Genomic DNA, 19,699 nt, shown 5'->3' with positions numbered 1-19,699 from the left:
GTACCACCCAGGGGACAGGTCCCTCCCCTCAGTCTGGCCTCTCCCTGACTTTCCTCAGCAACATCCCCCACCCCAGGGGCACCCCACACAGCAGAGGAGTCAAACCGAACTTCAGCTCATCTTCGTCCCCAAGCCCTGTCAAGCCCTCACTCCTTTTGTTCACCAGGTGGACCTCTGGGTAGCAGAAATCTGACCATGTCTCTCCTCAGCTCCAGTCCCTCTGTTTGTGCCCCGACTCTGCTCCACACACTTGCTCCTGCTAATGTCTCCAGGCTCACCTATCTTGACTCTCAAAAAACAGCATCTGCAATGGGCCGCACACTGTCCTGGAACACCCCTCAGCCCTGGGGGACCTTCCACCCCCCACCCAGGTCTGCTCCAATAGGCCAGGCTTGTGGGCACCCCCTTGCCTTAGTGTGTGCTCTGCCCTTCTCGGGCGTCGTACCCCCACCCCCAAGCCTGTGGCAGCCTGCTCTGCGTCCCACAGCCCTTGGGCTTCCCATCTGAGCCCTGACCATCATATGCCATGGTGACTGGTCAGGTCCCCAGGCAGGTGGTCAAAATCCGGTGACTTAACCAGTCTGTCCAGTTCTGACCCAGAGCTGGTGTTCAGTGTGCGTCTGAACAGAGACCACAAGCCAGGAGGGGCTTTCTGCTCCACCAGAGTGTGACTCCCTGGTCCTGACTCCAGCACAGGCCCTGAGACCAAGCAAGGTGAGAGGGACATGTTCCTATGAGGAACAGCGGCTGCCATGGTAGTGGGTGGGCATGCCCCCCTCTGATCCAGCCCTGGGGACAGCCAAGCTGGGCCACCTCCAAGGGTCCTCCACCAGAGACCGACTGCTATTTTGTGCCTTCCCTGCAGAGTAACCCTACACACTACAAAACAGCACACGAAAGCAGAGAGCAGACACGCCGTAGTAGCAATAGCAAGGGACTGCCAGGCAGGGGCGGGAGCTCCTGGAGAGGTGATTTCCCAGGCCCTGAACCGCCTAATGAGCTAGGGACTCATTAGTGCTGGCTCCTGTGACTGCTCCTGTCCACCCTGCCACCCAGGAACCCCACTCAGAGACAACCCTGGGTTCCAGGGGACACTCAGGGAGCCCTAGGCCATGGCCTCCTATGAAGGGAACACATACTACGTGCCAGGTGCCTTGAACAGGTGACCTCAGTCAACCTTTCCAGGTAGGAGTGATTACTCTCATTGCGCAACAATGAAAACAGGCCCTGAGAGAGAAAGCAACCTGCTGAAAGCTCCCCAGGGGACAGAGTCTAGACAGGACTCCAGGTCTTCGTACCGTAAGGAAAGCGGAAGAGCACTGTAGAATTGCGTGCAGCACACTGCCATGTTCCAGCTCCACAGGCTCTAGGGGCAGGGGAATGATGTGACAGACACATCCTCAGCTACTCAGGCTGTTGTCCCCACCCACCACCTACCCCTCCAGCCATCAGGCATCCTGTTCTCCGATGCTAAGACTCCAAGTAACTGGGCCATAACCAGGGTCCTGTGTCCCTGCCTGTCCCACACGGTCTGGGGACAAAAGGGGGATGGTTCTCACTTGGGATTTCCCATACACTCCACCAAGGAGCCCAGGCCCACCCCTGCTTCTTCCCCACAATCTCATCTCATTATGCAATACCCCCATTAAAAATGCCCACTCACCCTTCAGGGACCCCCTCTTCCAGGAAGCCTCCCAAGATGCTTAGGCTACTGCCTCTATGCTGGTGCGCTCCCAACACAGCACCCATGGTGGTGACCCACACTGCAGGTTCCAAGGGCAGGCCTGTGTTCTTCCCACCGAGCACGTGACACACATGGCAGATCAGCAGAAACTTCTTCCTGCCCAGGACTACGTCTGGCCCCACCGGACTCCCCCCTGAGAAGCCACAGAGCCCCAGGATGGGGGGGAGCTGCCCGAGCCCCACAAGCCTAGGTCTCCATCAGAGCTGATTCGGCATTGATGCGGGGGCACCTGGGCTAACTCTCGCAGCAGCTTCTCCAACCCCCCTTCCCTCTGCTCCCCTCAGAGGCCAGGGCCCCCATTCATTTGTCTCGTTAAGAGGCCTATAGAAACACATTTGTCCACTCCGCGCTTCACTGCTCTGGTCGTCAATTCTCTGGGGTGCCTGCCCTACCTTTTGCGGCAGCTCTGTCGGCGTCTGCTGCTTGCCCCGGCTAGAAGTCTCCCGAGCCCAGCTCAACCCTGGCCACCACAGGGGGACAGATCCAAAAGTGTGTGCAGTGCTAAGGCAGCCTGGACGACAGAGCCCATCTCCCAGGCCCCTGCCCTGCAGCGCTCTGCCTAGAAGGAGAGCGTCCTTGCTCGAGTATTTCAGAGTCTCTGGCTGGTTCCTACATTCAAGATCCTGACCTTCGGGCTCTGATCCCTAAGGGACCAGCATGAAGCTTCTTGGACTCTGCCCTATAAGCTATTCTGCCCTGCCCCAATTCCTACTGGGGCACCAGGCCTGGCTCCGCCCCTTCGCCCACCTAATACACTCCAAGGCCAGAGCTGGACAATGGCCTGACCCCTCCAGAACTCACTGTCCAATGGGACAGGCAGACCCAAAGCAGATGGTCACAGTCATGCAATCCAACGGGAGCACAGAGGTGGGGTCCCTGACCCGGGCCCCCGGAGGAAGTGATGGCCCCAGGTGAACAGGAACTGGTCAGGAGAAGGGGATGGGGAAGAGTGTGCCAAGCAGAGGAAACAAGAGGAATGGAGGCCTGGGAGAATGTGAGCGGCTGAGAGAGGTCAGCCTGGCAGGGGTGTGGGGTGGGGGTCAGAGGGAAGGACGAGCTGGCAGACGCTTGACAACGCAGGGCCTGCTAAAGGGCTGAGACCCCTAGGCTTGATCCTGAAGGCAAAAGGGAGGAGAGTGAGGGGTTTTAAACTGAAGGGTGACATGATCAGGCTTTCGTTTTGCGACACGACTTTTACTCTGGAATGAAGAATGGATTATGAGAAAAGAGACTGCAGGCAAGGAAGCTATCAGGAGGCTGTTGCATACAAAAGCTCCAACCAGAGCTGAGGGTGGCTTGGGTGAAGGGAGCAGAGAGAGAAGTGGATGCATTCCAAAGATATTTAGAAGGTAGAAACAACAGAACTTGGTGATGGATTAGATGTGGGGTATGAGAGGGAGGAGGCTGGGAGGAGGCCCAGGTTTCTGACTTGGGTGGCTGGGTGGGTGGTAATGCCATTTGCCAGGAGAGAAAACAAGAAGACGAGCAGGTTTTGGGGGGGGGGGGGGGGGTGAGGGTACAGGTTGGGGCATGCTGGGTCTGAGGCAGGAGGAAAAGGCAGTTATTCTCCCAGGAGGCGCTGACTCTGAAAGCCCAGCTGGGCCGTCCTCCCTCTGCCTTCAAGCTCCCTGTCTAAAGGCCCCGAGAGTGGCCAGGGCGGGGGCAGGGGAGCAGGGCAGATGGTACTACAATGTCCAAGGGCAAATGACCACACCTGACTCTCGACAAGCCTGTGCCTCCCTGCCACTGTGGGAGTCACACCTGATGACTTCTACCCCAACCTGTCCCTACAGGCTCAAGCACTCACTAACCAGGCTTGGAGATCACCCCCACCCCCTAACCCCACCCTACTCCGGCTTGTCCAGCCCTCTCACTGCCAGCACCCCAATGCTCCCATTACCCCTCACCCCGAATATCCTCCCCTCCCTCTTGCCGTTCTAGCCCCACCAGGGCCCAGCCAGGAAGGACAAAGGGCAGGAGCTCTAGTCCAACCCCTCTCCAGATCTGGTCCTGAATAATTAATGAGCCTTTGGAGAAAGGGCCTGGGTGGGGCAAGGAGACAGAGCTTTGCCTAGAGACTTGGAGAGGGGGGTGGGAGAAAACCCTATGGACTGCTGACCCCCAGGGTGACCCCTCGGTTGGCCCCTGGCCACCTCTGGGCTCCTTACAGTCTGGGAACATCTCCTTTCCCCGAGGGACCTCGGCTCCGACCTCGCCCCTCCCCCTCAATGTGCAGATTGGCTAAATCAGCCCTGTGCCCCGCCTCCTACCAGTAACCAAGCAGTGGTAACCATGGTGACGGGGCGGCTGCGGCCAGTCTCACAGTGCCAGGCAGGGGGAAGGGTGGCAAGAAAGGGACCAAAGTTCGGAGTTGGATCTGGGCAGGGGACAATTCCACCTCCCCCAACACACACAGAGGGGTACTGGAGACCAGCTTCCTCCTGGCCAAGTGCAATCTCCCCCCAGACTCCTCGGGCTGAGGGGCTGGGAGAGGGGGATGCCCCTTTGCATTGAAGATCCAGGGGAGAGAGAAAGGAGGGGCTGTGTCTTCACACCTGGATCCCCAGGGTCTAGCCCAGGGGAAGAGCTATAATGGCTCTGCCTTCTGAGTCCTCCCTGGATCTGCGGACACAGGTGGCATCCCATTCCAGGGTCCATACACATTCCTTACGTGTTACCTGCCCCCCCACCCCATTCCCACACCAATCCCTGACATGGCTCATGCTGTGCCTGCTGCACAGATCTGCAGTGGTGCACACAGCACACGCCTGAGCACGTCACCCAATGACCACATGAATCCCAAACATGTCTCACCCCCAGCCCATAAAACAGGGTCACGCTTAGACATGCCCAACCCTGCAGTGTGTTAAGGGACAGTCAGGCTTTCCACAGGATGCACCCAGGAATCATGGGGCTGGGGTACAACTTGGATAGGGGCTTTCCACATCAGGGCGGTTCTCTCTAGGCCAGAAAAAGGTCTGGAGAGGTATCTAGCCATCCTGTCTTTCCTAGTAGCTGGTCCTGTCCCCCATCCCAGTGTCCTGCTAGGAGGGACACCACCTTTTGACCTGGGAGATCCCATACCTTGAAGGGTCAGACTTACTGTCGCCATGGGCGCCCGCCACCAAACCGAGCATCACAAGTGCAGGCACAAGGGGCACCATCATCCTCCCTGGGGCTGGTTCAGGGGCCATCCAGGAGTCCAGCACCACGGCCAGCCACACTCCAGGACAATCCACCTGTGATGGAGAGAAGGGCAAGCTAGTTAGCTCGTATCCTCCAGTGAGGTCTCTGCTGCCCACCCATGCCACCTCCTGGCCTTACTCATCACCCAAACCCCTGCTCATCCTCACTGACCATCCAGAACCCAGTTCAACAGAACCCCGCCCCCCGCCCCCAGACTATACAATGATCGCTCATACCTTCTGACCCCTGTGACCACCCAGGCTCCTCACTGATCCCCCAGTGACCCCCAAAATAGCCTGAGAGTCACAAAGATAGGGAGAGATCATTCCCCCAAGCTTCATAGGGGGCAGGGGGCTATTCCCCAAAACCAGAGGGCGTGCAGGGACGCCCCATCCCAGATCTCCGAGTTTCCAACTTACTTCCATAGGGGGCAGGGTCGGGGAAACGGGGTCAGCGTACACAAAGACCAAACAAAACAAGACAGAGACAGGGATCAGGGAGAAGTTAGCAGACCCGTACGGGCTAGAGACTCGAGAGTCCCTGGGGCACCCTGTTCCCCCTCCTCTCCCAGCAGGGAGGAAATGGGCAGGAGGCCAGACCCCACAGGCTGAGTGCAGACCTGAGCACAAACTTGATAGTGGCGGACAGGATCCAGGTATCAGAGGCTTGAAGTCAAAGCCACAACCTGTCCAGGCTCGCCAGGACTCTCTCTTAACAGGTTGCAGCTGCCCACCTGGCCACCCTCATCCTACCCAATTCCCATGGCACCCTCCCACTCCAAAGGGAAACTACAGGGGGGCCCTAGTGACCAAGGAATGGGGGTGCTGAATCCTAGGTCCAACCCCACACCTCCTTGCCTTTGTCCCAGCAGGGGCATGGGCAAGCTGCACAGGGCCACATGCTCAAAAGTGCCACCACACTGAGACAGTAACCTGTGCATGGGAAGGCCTCATTTGGGATTGACTGAATGCCTCCAGGCCTTTGCTCACAGGGCTCCTCTCCTGTGTTCCCTCCCGACTCTGCTAGCGACTCAAGCCCTCAGGGTGGTCAAACTGTGCAGTACAGGTGCGCTGCTTTCACGCCCTAGCCCCAGCGGGGAACTCCTGAGGGTCTGTCTCCCATGTTCCCCACACAGGGGGCTGCAGGGGATGCGCACCAGTGCCCACCAGCTTTGCTCATAACTTCCTCTGGGCAGGAGATGGCACTGATGCTCTAAAAATGCCACAGGACATACAGGCGGAGTGAGTGACCGTGAAGATACCTTAGGGGCCTGCAGTGGTACCCACTGACTCCAGCGGAAGGTCTCGATCAGAGCCAGGCACTGGCTGACCCACAATGATAAGAAAATCTGCAAGGAGGTTAACAGGACTGGTGATCATGTGGGGCAGGGCTCAAAGATGGCTCTGCTCCTTCCTAGAATTTGAACCCTAGTCTCAAGTGAGACAGTCAAAGATCATGAGATCAGAAGTTAGTAGGTGAGCAGAGGTGCGGGGACAAAGCAGGCAGGACTGTGAAATGGAAAGGGGCTGAACACAAAGGGAAAAGGGTGGGGGATGGCCCTTGTCCCAGATCTTGCCAAAAGCCTGAGACAGGAGCTGAGCAGCAAGAGCGAGGAGGTTGAAGGCATGTGGTGGGCATCCAACCTCATCCCCATCACAACTGGGGTTCTGCTCAGAGATCACAGAGCTCAGGTGGCTGAGACCTGGAGACAGGGAGGCCCCACAGCAATGCCCTGCGTAGCCTATTTGGGATGGAGGTCACATGTCACAAAACCCTTCCTGGGCTTGGTCATCATGGCGCTGTGGTGCAGCAGTGCGGCCAGCAACGGGATTCAACATCCCAGCAGACATCAGGAGGCGAAATGCCCGGCCAGGCTGTCAGGAAGGTACGGTCCCGACAGGGCCGTCCTGCAGCCCCGGGTGCAGTGTCGTGGCTCACAGCTCCGTGGTGTGTCGCACCAAAGGACGGGGCAGAGGGGCCTAGCGCAGGCATCACAGGGGCAGCAATACCATAATCACAGAGGTTTAACCTCGGGGAGAAGCAGCCAGTGCGAACCCCCTTAGTGCACGTATTGCAGGGGCTCAACCCTCAGGAACACACACCGTGGGGGCATCTCTCCATGGTATGGACATAAAGGGGATGAAGCTACACAGAACAGACATTATGGACGGACAACTGCACAGCACAGTCACCCTGGAATGTAACTCACCGATACAATCATCACAGAGGCTTAACTCCCTGTCGTGGCCTTGGCACACACAACAATGTAACAACCAAGTGCAGATATTACAGAGATGTAGCTGTCTGACCCTGACATCAACAGTGTGACAGGGCGTCCGGACGTCATGGGAGTGAAGCTGCCCGCTCGATGCCACAGAGGTATAACTCCCCAGTACTTTCTAGTAGAGGGGTAACCCGCTGTTGTAGACATCATGGAGGTATCAGTCCCTGGTACCACTATGAAAGGGTTTGATGTCCCCAATACAGCCATCATGGGGGTACAGCTCCAGAGCAGGTTTCATGTGGGACAATCTTGGATGAGATTCCGATCATGGGTGTCAGAGAACCTGGGCCCCTAGGGACCCCCTATATATCTGGGCCTGGGGCGTTCATGACACTGTTCAGATCCAGAAAGCAGAACAGACAAAGGTGGAGAAGTTGAAAAGATATTTCCTCCCGCAGAGCGCTCTCCCAGTGGCCCACGGACACAGGGCCATGGCGGCCCAGAGAGAGGGGAGACACGGGGACACACAAACACAGACACATTCCCGGGGAGTTACTCAGGCAACCACATAGCTGTCTGAGCCAGGGCCCCTCCCTCATCAGCTCCTGGCATGAGCGAGCTGCCCTCCCACCCTAGACTCTGGGCACAGCGCCTGTCCCATGCCAGGCAGGGCAGGCCACTCCCGGCTCAGGGGCCCCCTCATTGAGAGTCCCAGATCCCCAGGTCTGTCCCCGCTCCGGAGTGCCCAGGTTGCCGGTGGGGAAAAGGTGGGTGAGGAGCAGGGAGGCGGGACCATGCTAGCCTTGCCGGGGTTGCAGAGAGCCTACTGAATCCGGGGCAACCATGCCAGGAGCAGAGTGTCCATTTCCGCCGGCACGGCTGGGGGAGCCGGGGCTCTTAACGCCTGCGACGAAAACAAGGCCTGAGCACTCACAAGCTCCGGCGCGTCTCTCACTTGCAGTGTGGGCCGTCAGTTCTACCAAACTGACATACTTGGGCAGGGAAACAACTCTACTGTATGATAGAATATAATTAAATGTAATTTTTCTGCATTCAGAATGGCTTTAATATATCCTCTTCCTTTGCTATGTCAGTGTAAAGCTGCCAACTACCCTTTCTTGGATAGAACTGTCCTTTATTCTCAAATTTTGTCCTTGGTGTTAAAATGTCCTTTCTTGTATGAAATGATGGTGATAGCAGATAGCGGGGGGGGGGGTTTGTTGGTTTTTTGTTTTTTTTTTAAAATAATGTCCTTACTTGGCAAAATAAAAAATTGCCAACCCCATGCCTGGTCCCCGAGTACTTTTGGAAACTGTACTGGTGTGTGAAATCAAAGACCCTGGGAGGCACTGCTCTGAGGGAAAAAGGAGGAGGCCCAGGCACCACACCAAGCCACAGGATTCAAAAACAATCGTCATGGAAATGCATGTTACATAGAGGTCATGTCACCTCCATGCAGCCCAACCTAACCACCCTTGTCAGCCCTAGAGTCCCACCCCCAAGAGACCATGTGATGCCAAGGATGGGGGGGGTTCCCCTGGCTGGAGAACAGCTGGGATCATTCCGACCTCTTCATGAATATGCAAACACAGATTGATTTGTTTCCCTTGGGCACGTGTTATTATTCACAAATATTAATTAATCTCCAAATACCACCTGTTCCTCCAGCGTCCTCCCCGCCTCCTCCCCAGGCCAGGACCCTGTTCCCAGGAGGCTGGGGCTCCAAAATGGACATCAGCAGAAGGAAGGGTACCCAGGCATCCACACAGCGCTGGCCAAGGGGAAAGGCTGGTGTTGGAGCAAGAGGAGCCCGAGGGCAGGGAGAGCTGGAAGCCGTTCATCTTCTAATCAGTGGGCAGCTAACCGAGCCCTTTTGTCACGTCTTGGACAGTTCACCGCGTGGCACTGCAGCAGCGGCCACGGAGGCGGAAACAGGCTTGTTACACTTGGGAAAGGAAAACCAACACGTTTCCAACTCTCACCAAACCAACCGCCGGATTATGACGAGAATAAATCACGGGCTCGGCCCGGACCCCAGCTCCAGGGAGGGAGGCGGCCGAAGGCAGACTGCCTTCCTCTCCCAATCAGTTGACCAGAGTCTGCGAGCGCAGCCAGGGAACCGCCTGCCTGCCCTCCCACAGCTGGGGTCCTGCCCGTCCTCAGCCCTCAGCTTCTGAGTCTCCCCTGCGAGTGAAGGGGGATTAGAAAGAGGGTCCCAGGGTCTCCAGGAGGTAGAGGGCACGAGGGCCAGCAAGGGCTTAGCTCCAGGGGTAGACAAAGGGGACCAGCAGAGGCGCCTCCCTACAGCCATCACCCCCAAGCCACCAGCCCTCCGCCTCCTCCCTCGGAGGAGTGGAGCCTCCCTTGGGGAATGCTCACCAACGCGGCTGCCTCCAGGCCTCTGCACTTGCTGCTCCCTCTGTTGGGAAGAATGCCCTTCTCCTGCCCCAGCCACCTACTCACCCTCCAAAACTCAGCACAAGTGGCCCATCACTGAAAATCTCCCCTGACTGGTCCTCCCTGGTTTTCCAGATTTGTACAGGTCAGTAAAGGCAGCAAGAGGTAATATAGCCAAGTGGTTATCAACCCAGGGTGGTCCTGTCCCCCGTAGGACATTACACAATGTCTGGAGACATTTGTTAGCACTGAGGACAGGGATGGGGGGCAGGTGCTACTGGCATCTAGTGCGAAGAAACAAGGGATGCTGCTGGACATCCTGGAGGCCTCCTGTAAGAGGCCGGGCCCCCACAGCAAAGGGTTGTCTGGTCAGTGTCAACAGTACTGAGGTTGAGAAACCCTGAAGCAGACAGCAAAATCTTTTGCTGCCATTGCCTAGGGACTGCCCTGGCCCCCGCCTCTGAACCCAGAGGCAGGCCCCTGTGACGCTCTGGGGACCACACCCGAGGAGGCTTTAGCCTGACGTAACCCCTGTATTAGCTGTCCCCGGGCCTCAGGGTCTCAGAGCCTCTTCCCCTCACTCCAAGCCTGCCTTGCCTCCAGAAGCCAAGCTTTACAGCACATCCTGCCCCTTCACACATGGTGGCCTCCCCAGAAGACGGGGGGTGATGCTTTCAGGCACCTTTTCTGGTACAACTGGGCTCCCAGGTAGGTAAGACGCATCATCTCAGAATGGACAGGTAAAGGGATACAAGGTATTCCCACACCCATCTCCCCATCTGACCTTTCTAACCTGTGACGAGTCCCTTGCTGCTGCAGCTTGTCACTCACCTCAGTGTCCATCTCACCACACACGGGGTCTGGCCCCCAGCAGACGCCCAACACATGCTCACTTCCCTCCCCTGCCCTTTTCTTCCATGCCCTATGCATTCAGCCGTCCTTGCAGAACTGTTCGCTGAGCCCTGCCGGGCCCCGAGCCAGGAGGCTGGGTGATGAACAAGACAGCCTTGGGCTCTGCCGTCGCCGACTCACAGAGGATGGCCCAGCAGGAACTCATCCTCCCTGATCCCGCTCTGCCTCCAGGACCCCATGTCAGTGAAAGCACCACCGAGCCAGCCAGGCCTTCTCCAATGCTCTCTTCCTCGTCCCACACAACCAGCTCATCTATGAGTTTTGGAGGTTTTTTAATTTTGAAAATGTTTCTTTATGAGAGAAAGGGAGAGAGAGAAACATCACTTGGTTGCCTCCCATATGTGCCTGACTGGGGATCAAACCCGCAATCCAGGCATGTGCCCTGACCGGTAACCCAACCTCCCACCTTCTGGTGTACAGGACAATGCTGCAACCAACTGAGCCACTCTGGCCAGGGCTGGTCAGTGAGTTTGAATTTGCTCTCCACCCATCCCAACCACCAAGTGTAGTAGGACCTCGTCACCGCTCACCTCTTAAGTGGGCTTCATGCCTTTGGTCACTCCCTTCCAATCCATTCTGCACACAAACCAATGCCCCCGTTTAGCTCACAAAAATGCAAATCTGATCGTGTCCCTCAAGCACGCCTTGTTTGCTACTTTACTTCACAGCAGGTACACAGACAATGTTTCGTAAGGAGATAAAAGGATAGGGAAATGGAGAGATGAATGAATGGATGTTGCTTCCTTGCTTAAGAATCTTCAATGCCTCCATGTCACCCACAGGAAAAAGCCCAAAGTCTCTTAGCCTGACACCCAAGGCCCATGATGCTGACTCCAACTTAACTCTTCAACCTCATTCCTTGCATCTCCAGCATGTCCACTTGCGCTTGTAACAGGAAGAAAAGAGAAGTGGACCTCAAGGAAACGAGGAAGGGTGTACCCTGGGTCGTGTGGGTACCGTACTCCGCCTACCACAACCAACAGTTGATGAGAACAGGCTTTCCTATAGAAATATGGTGAGTGGAAAAGCAGACAGATGCCAGGATGTCACCAGGAAGCCTATTTCTCACACCTACAGCAGCTGACAAGCTGTGTATCAGTCCCCACCCACCTCCGTCATCCACTCCGGCCAGAAACCCGGGCAGCATCCCTGCCACCCCCCCGCCTCGTGCCCCACATTCAGTCCTTCACCAAGTCCTGTCTACTCCACCTCCCTAAATAGCGCTCGAATCCCTCCTCTCCACCTCCATCGCCACCTCCCTGATCCCGGCCTCCGTCATCTCTCAGCCACATGCACACGGGCTCATGCCATGCCGCTAGTGACATCCCTTCTATAGCTCTCCGCCAGCCCGTGTCAAAACCCAAGCCACTCCGCTGGGCGCGCAGGACCCCTCTGCGCCCCCGCCCCCTCGGGGCACACTCACCGGGTCTCTGCTCGCTCACACCAGTCACTCTTGGACACCCAGCACTGAGGGCAGGGCACCGGGGCCTCCGCTCCTTCCTGGAGAGAGAGGAAAGAATGAGCACATCAAGTGTTTCATCACAGCGGAGTGTGTACTGACACAGAAAGACATTCAAACTTGCTATTTATGCAGGGGGGAAAAAAGCGGGTTATGGAACTGTTTGTGAAGGATGATCCCGCTGCAGTGAAAATGCCCTCTTCACTCAGTCGCTCGCTCGCTCTTTCGATACTCCTAAGCACCTATGCCGTGCTAGGCTTTCTTCCAGACACCCAGCACGTAGATGTACTGTAACATCCTAGACCAAGTTCCTGGCCTCACTAGTAAAAACTGTGCCCAAACTCCTCAACATAACCCTCCAGCCAGTGGGGCGGCCGGCACTGCCCACCTCTGTGGCCCCCGGCCCATGCTCCCCTCCCTCCCACCCTCCAATTGCAAGAACGTCCTCTTCTGATCGTCACACGTGCCACATTTCCTCCAGGCTTCCAGCCTATGCCTCTGCCTGCACGGTGCTAGCCATGTGTTTCCAGCCAATTACCCCTCGGATCTCAGGGCCGATGGCACCTGCTCACATGATGTCCTAGCCAACATGCTGGACCCTGCGTCGGAGCAGTGACCAGAAATGTAATGATTTATTTACACACACATTTGCTGAGTGGTCACCGAATCACACCCCCCTAAGGTAAGGCAGCTGTGTGCCTGGCTCAGCTCCATATCCCTAGCACCCAGCAGAGAGCCGGCACATAGTAGGTGCTCTGTCGAGTTTTGCTGAATGAGTGGGTGAACACACGGATGAGTTCACAGAAAACAAGCCGGCCGGGAAGCACCACACCAGCACGCATGCAGCCTTCAAAGAAGCTTCAGAAGCAATATTTATTTTTGACTTTGCTTCTCTGTAATTTTTAAAATGAAGGTGTGCCCTGGATGCCTTTTCCGCTGGCACACGTACAGCGACAGAGCGGGCCCCTTCCCTCTAGAGCCATCACTGAGCCCCCTCCAGTGTCGGCGCCGTCCTGCGCGGGGGCAGGGGGCAGACACGCCCGCCCCACCTCATCTCCACCTCACCACGGCTCAGCTCAGCGATGGGGCACTGCCGGCACCCACGAGACGCAGGCTACACCTCGCAGGGGGCCTCTCCTCAGCGGGCTTCTCCGCAGCCTCCCGCTCCCACGTGCACATCGATCCCCGCCCCACACAGCAATGCCATCTTAGCTCCTCCCAAACTGGACACACAGACTGGAGTTCAGAGGATGTCCTCGCCAGCCCAGGCCAGCCTCCTGTACCTGGGAAGCACTCGGGACTGACACTTCCGCCAACGTGGGGCACGTCCTCACTGACTGAAGACTCACCAGCCCAGTACCCTGTCCACGCTGACCCTGTGGCTCTCACCCTCTCCTGTCTCCATCACTCCCCGAGCTCCCAAGAGCCAACAGCCCCGGGACTCACGCAGGATGGCTTCCCTCCCCCAGACCACTGAGTTTCTCCACAAAGTTCCCTGTGGCCGCTGCTCCTAGCACACAGGCTGCCAGGCGGGTCTGGCCAGACAAACCAGCTTCCGTGTCCCAAACTCAAAGGCCCATTTGTCTGGTGGTGCCCATGGGGCCTCATAGTGCCAGATGTGAGGCTGCTGGCTCTACCGTTGCTCAGGGAGCCTGAGGCAGAGGGGCAGAGTCCCAGGCGGAGAACAGGGACGGTACCCAAGCCAGCAGGCAATACTGCCATGCCCATGGCCACGGCCACCCCAGGAGCACTGGGCCTGGTGTCTGGAGACTGGACTGAGCAGGAGCCACACTTGGAAAGAGGTACATACCCCAAAGGCCTGGAGAACAGACAGAACAGGTGCTTGGAAAGACCCTAGTGCACACAGAACGGCATCAGGCAGGATTCTAGAACACACCAGTCCGGGACCAAGCTGGCCCCCAAACTACCTAGACAGACACTCAGAATCACCCCTCAGCTCTACCAGAACCACACTAGACTCACCCTGGGACGAGCCCAGAACTATCATAACTGCTGGATACACCCAGGACAATCAGAAAGCTACTCAGAAAGAACTTGACTGGTACCGGAAACAGGTTAGAAATCTCTGCCTGGCACCCAGAAAGGCCTCAGAAGGGGTGAGGTTGGCAGCCAGGGCCAAAATCAGGTAAGACGGCCTTGGCACCAACCCGGGGCTGGCCCGCAGCAGGGCTGTCTGTCATCTGCCAGGCCTGGAAGCTGGCCTGGCAGCAGGACCGGGAGCAAGTTGAAATCGAGAGAAGCACAGTCGCGGCTCTGGAGTGGCCTGCAGGCAGCCCCGGTGGCTGCACCAGGAACAGTCCCCAGATGCAGCAGCTAAGACACTGCCGAGGAGTGAAAACCATTGTTCTCAGATCTGGAGGTTGGGGACACACAAAATCCTGGTGCATCTCAACCTCACAGGCAGACGTGGGAATAGAGAACCTCGCTAGACGCCCTGGGTCCAGGCGGGGCGGGGGCGGTGGGCAACTGAACGTGCTAGGCCGCCCGGTCTGAGAATGCCCTCCGCCCGTTCCGAACCCCGGATCTCCCCGCCCAAGGGCTTCTTCCTTTAGACTTCCGCACCAGCCCACCTGAAGGTCAGAAATACCTGGGTGACACACTCAACTCCATGAATATGAGGGACGAGGGCTGGGCACTCCCTTTGTTGAGCGCCCCCAACTTGCTAGCCTAAGCTCAGAACCGCAGCTACTTTAGGTGAGCAGATGCCCTTCACTTTAACAAGGTAGTTTTTTAAGCTCCCCCTCATTCTGATGGGGGTGGGGTTTTGCACCACCCGCACTGATGACGATTACAATAAGGACTGCTGACGCCGAGCCCATGCCTGCTAGGCACCAGGCCCTGTCCTAAGCGCTGCCAGCATATTAACTTTAATGCTCATAACCACCCTGTAAGGCACAGAATTTTCTCATGCACATTTGAGACATGATAAAACTGATTCAGAAACGTTAAACAACTTGCTTGATGTCACACCGCCATTAACTGGAGTTGAATCTTCGCAGTTAGAAACCAGAGCCTGCGCTCTTAACCACTGAGGCTGTCTTCTCCTGAGAAGCATAGCTCTATATTCATTCACTGTCCTTCCTCGGGCCCAGGCTTCTCTCTCAAACTCCAGATGCTCTCACCCAACTCCCTCCTGTGCGTCCCTGCCACCCCTGCCCCAACCTCAAATGCTGCATCTCAAAAGCAATGTGTCCGACCATGAGCTCACTATCTGCCCCCCAAGTCTACCTCTCCTCCCAAGTCCCTAGCTCTGTGAAGGCTCCACTCCATCGCTTTCAGGAACTTAGACCCCTTCCTCTTCCTCACCCTGCCTCCGACAAATCATTCTGTCCTAATAAATGTGCTTTCTAAAATGGCTCCATGCTACTGTCCTATCCAAGCCACCATCATCGCTCACCTAACATACCTGAACGAACGCTCCTCCTTACTGAGCATCTTAGCTCAACCATTTCCCATAGCCACAGAATCTTCCAGAAATAAACCTGAAAACACACTCCACATGTCCCACCCCAAGCTTTAATCCTTTGGGTCTCCCTTCTGTGTTCCCAGAGTAAAGTGCTAGCTACTGAAGAGGGCATTCGAAGCCCTCTGTGATCTACCGTATCTCTGAATACTCCACAAATGACAAGACCTCTGAGTCTTCACTCATGTTGTTATTATTATTATTATTTTCTTTCTCCTACCTGGAGCACCCTTTCTCTAACTGACAAACTCCTATTCATCTCTCAAAACCCAACTCAGATAGCCCTTCTTGGTCTCCTGTGGGACTTAGTTCACTCTGACCCCTGGATTCTCCTCTGCAGTATCATGTTGGATCCCCCCAGCTTCTAACCTCATCTTAGAATTACAGCTGCTTTAGGAGAGCTAATGCTAAGCTCAACCTCAGGAACTACTAAAAGGTGGGGTGGGGGTTGCCTCTTCTGCACAGCTGTTAGTCCCACAGGAAGCAAGGCAGCCTGGCTGAAGTGCCTAGCCCAGAGTCTGGCACACAGTCAGCAATCAATAAGAGGTTACTGAATTGCTCTGCATTCCCATGACGCAATCTGTTCCCCCAGGGACCACGAGCTTCTCAAGGGCAAGGCCCTGGCTGCAAGCTTGGTCCACGCACATAGCAGTGCCAGTCACACGAGAAGAGAATACCACTGCCGCTGAAGCACTACCACACAGTTCCCTGGGATTCGCACAACAGCCTTGGTACCGGACCAGGGCTGGATTAGCTGCCCCATTTGACGGGGGGTAAAACTGAGCCTCGGGGAGGATCAGTTTTTAAGGGAGCTCCTTAAGATCTCAAGCTGGAAAGCAGAAGAGCTATACTGTGAGTCACAGCCTCTGTGGAGGAGGTCTGGGTCCCACCTGCCCCTGACTGAGGGCCCTCAGCAATGGACTCCCCAGAAGGACGACAGGAGGGGAGCACAGACTGCCAGGGCCTGCGTTTTGTTGCACACCAGCACAACATCCAAGGAGGTTTAGCCAGGCTCCTCTTACTGCAGGCCCCTGCCCAGACTGCTTCACCAGCACTCACGTCCGGCTTCCCCTCTCAAAAGTCCCCAATACAACACCCACCCTGACAGGGGCACAAAGCTGCACAGAGAGGAGGTCAGGAGCGGCAGCGGGGGAGAAAGACAGGGAGGGAGAAAGGAATTGTATTAAAACAACTTCCTCGTTAAAGGAAAGAAAAGAGAAAAGAGGAAGAGCAGTGGAAAAGAAAACACAACTACAGAGACATTTCAAATCGTAAGGGAGACACTGAGCAAGCAAAAGTGCGCAAGAAAGTGTGCGTGAGGACGCACAAAACTGCAAGTGTGCACACACCCCTTCCCGGATGTGTACAGCGTTGCTGTGGGAGCACAAGCCCGGGGTGGTGCATGGCATGCAAGCACAGCAGATTTTCCATCTCTGGCTGCTGTGCAGCCCAAGTGTGCAATGGCCAGGGCAGGAAGGCCAGTAGATGTATGGGGGCGGCGGGGGGGGGGGGGGGGGGGCAGTGAGCTGAGTGTGGGAATGAGGGGGCTGTGAGTGAGTGTGTGGCCTGTGCCTGGGGCTGCGGATGTCGGGGGCTGTGCTCCGGCAGTTACACCTGCTCCTTCTTGAAGCCCTAGGCTCATTCATATAATCTGTGAAAAACCGGGATTTTCTTGCTCCCTGAAGCAAGAGTTAATAAGGAGCCAAGCATAGAATTTCCTGAGATTTCCTGTCAGAACCCTCCTCTGGATCACATCAGATCCCTGCTGCCTCCCCAAGGATCCCTCCGCAGATCTTTTCCCTTCTCAGGGGATTCCTCACCACCAAAGACCCCCTGGAAGCACCACTTCGGCTCCTTTTCCAGGCCTCTCACCCCAATGCACTTCCTGGATTCTCAGGCCAGATCCCACACCAGGTCACTCTGGATCCCCGCCCTTGTCTATACAGGAGCCAAAGTAGAGCCTTTATCACCAACAGTCAGCAGTCCAGCCTCCCAGGCTCTGCCTCGCTGCCCCCAGGGGAGTCCAGAGGATTCCCCTCACACTGGCAGCCTCCCTTCGGTTTCACAGCTCACACAGGGACAGGGCTCCCGCCCCCCAACCTGTTCCAACTCTGAGAGGGGGGGATGTTGAAATAGGGAAAAAGGCCAGCCCCTCCCCCACCCTGGGCGGAAGAACCTGAGGGGCAGCATTCCAGAGAAATGGGGAGGGGGCCTAGCAGAAGGGTGTGGAGACTCGGGTCAGTGGGAGACAGAGACACCAAGAGACCAGTGAGAGAGACGACAGAGAGACCCGGGAAGGGAGACTCAGAGATGTGGGCGGGGACCACCGAGAGCCCTGACGAGGGAGCAGAGAGAGACCCGGAAAGAGAACAGAGAGACCCTAGGGAGGGAAAGCAGAGAGATCTGCGGAGGGAAAGCAGAGAGAGAGAGATCCTGAGATTGCGGGGGGGAGGGTGGGGGTGGGGGGGATGAGTTTGGGAGGCAGTGACATAGGGAGACAGGGAGACAGAGATACAGAGACGTTGAAGGGCAGAGACAGAGATCGAGACACAGAGGGAAAGAGAGAAAGAAGCTGAGACAGAAACGTGGGCACCGCTATGAGGACCAGGGCACACCAGGACGGGACGGGACGCGGGGCGGTGACTGAGTGAACTTTCTGGAGCGGGTCCGAGTGGACACGTCCTCCCGGGACAGGTCGCTCCAGGGCCGTCACATCGCTTCACCGGGGTAGGGGTGGGTACAGCACACCCCGGCCCCTCACCAGCCCGCGCGGGCGATTTGGGGGTGAGGGTTCCAAACTCGCGCCCGGCGCACCCCGGGACCGCACGTGCGCCAGGGCCGCGAGTGAGACTGGGGCGCGTCGGCTGCGGATCCCCTGCCGGCTGGGAGGGGGCGCCGGTGCGGCGGGGGCGGGGGCGCGGCCTGGACCCGCCCGGGGCTTGGGTGGTGGGAGGTGGGAGGTGGAGGGCCGCCCCCGGAGCACGTCGGCGCTGGTGGAAGGGGGGAGGTGGGGCTCGGCCGAGGAGGGGGAGCACAAATGCAAAAGGAAAACTTTGCACTGGGGGGGCACGGGCTGCGGCTCAGGTGCGGCGTAGAGGCCGGTCTAGGTGGGGGAGGGTGGCGAGGGGCCGGCTAGCCGGCGGCGGTGGGGGGCGCGTCTGCCTTGGGGTGAGCGCGGGGAGGAGGCGCCGGGTTTTGGGGGGGGGGCTGCTGAGCCGAGGCTGCGGGCGCGGCAGGTGGGGGCGCGGCCCGGCCTCAGCTGCGCCCCCAGCCCCCCCGGGACCGCCCCCGGCTCCGTTGGGTTGGCGCGGGAAGAGGGCGGGGGGAGTGGGGAAGGAACCGATGCGGAGGGGACCGGAGGGGGGCTCGGGGGTCACTCACCGCCTCTCCAGGGGCCGTCGGGCCGCATGTCCCCCCCAAGCCGCTGGGGCCGCCGCTCCCTCTCTTCTTCTGCCGCCGCCCCCGGGTCCCACTCCCTGGAGCTAGAGCCAGAGCCCGAGCTAGAGCCGGAGCCGGAGCTGGAGCCACCGCCTCTGCCGCCGCCGCCACCGCTCCAGCCGCTCCCGCGCCAGCTCCAACCGCGCGCCCCTGCTCGCGCCCGCGCCCGCGCCCGCGCCCCTGCCGTGCTCGTCCCCGGCGCAGCCCCTCCCCTCGTGCACTCTCGCTCATAAAACCGCGGAGCCAAGTAGGCCCAGAGAGGCCACAACCCAACCCCGAATGCACACCGACTGGAACTCCCAGTATTGAACCAGAAACCCAGTAATGACCATGTACAGACCCAAACTGCCATAAGAAGTCCAGACCCTATTAGTGGACTTCCCGATTCTAATATGAATTCCCCCCCAAAAAATCATATGAACCCCATACTACCCCAATTCCTCCCCATACAGATCTGAAACCAATGTTGAGCCCTGACCCACCCCCAAACTCAACATTGAGTTTAAACCCCTCAATCTGCCCCGAAATTGGCTAAAGTAATTATTTAAATCTGAAGTCCCATATTAAGCCCAAATACCAATTCTGACTCTAAATCTCCTTGCCACCTCTAACTACTAAGCTTGATAGGACCAACCTTGGTCCTTAAATGGACCCCAGCACTAATACTGAGCCCTAAATGAACCCTAATATCCAATAGCTGTTATGAACCCCAGTACTCTCTTCTGAACTGCACTGCAATCCCAAGTCAATGCCAACACACTTCCTAAATTGGGAGGCCCAATTTCTGAATTGAGACTGGGTCACCAGAAAAAGACCTAATACAAATACTGACCTCAAACTGCACCCATCCTTGGG

The 19,699-nt window shown here is 57.3% G+C and overlaps 1 protein-coding gene across 7 annotated transcripts in view; it reads right to left on the bottom strand.

The window, feature by feature from the left end:
• PTPRF (protein tyrosine phosphatase receptor type F) overlaps positions 1-18,944 on the bottom strand; it is an 83,488-nt gene extending 64,544 nt beyond the window's left edge. For 4 of the 7 annotated variants that reach the window (XM_054572087.1, XM_054572090.1, XM_054572088.1 and 1 more), the window contains exons 1-3: positions 18,788-18,944; positions 11,887-11,963; positions 4,848-4,983 (exon numbers count right to left, since the gene is read on the bottom strand). In XM_054572087.1, the coding sequence (XP_054428062.1) occupies positions 4,848-4,938 (91 nt within the window). In that variant the 5' untranslated portion in view covers positions 4,939-4,983; positions 11,887-11,963; positions 18,788-18,944. The remainder of the gene's footprint in view (positions 1-4,847; positions 4,984-11,886; positions 11,964-18,787) is intronic. The other 3 variants (XM_054572089.1, XM_054572092.1, XM_054572093.1) reach the window with 1 other exon arrangement.
• Between the last annotated feature and the right edge of the window lie 755 nt (positions 18,945-19,699).

The sequence above is a fragment of the Pteronotus mesoamericanus genome, unplaced genomic scaffold, assembly GCF_021234165.1.
Source record: "Pteronotus mesoamericanus isolate MK-2021 breed Mesoamerican mustached bat unplaced genomic scaffold, CSHL_Meso_final contig_221, whole genome shotgun sequence".
Classification (NCBI taxonomy): domain Eukaryota; kingdom Metazoa; phylum Chordata; class Mammalia; order Chiroptera; family Mormoopidae; genus Pteronotus; species Pteronotus mesoamericanus.
The sequence above is the reverse complement of the archived record's forward strand: the minus strand, read 5'-3'. Positions and strand labels throughout refer to the sequence as shown.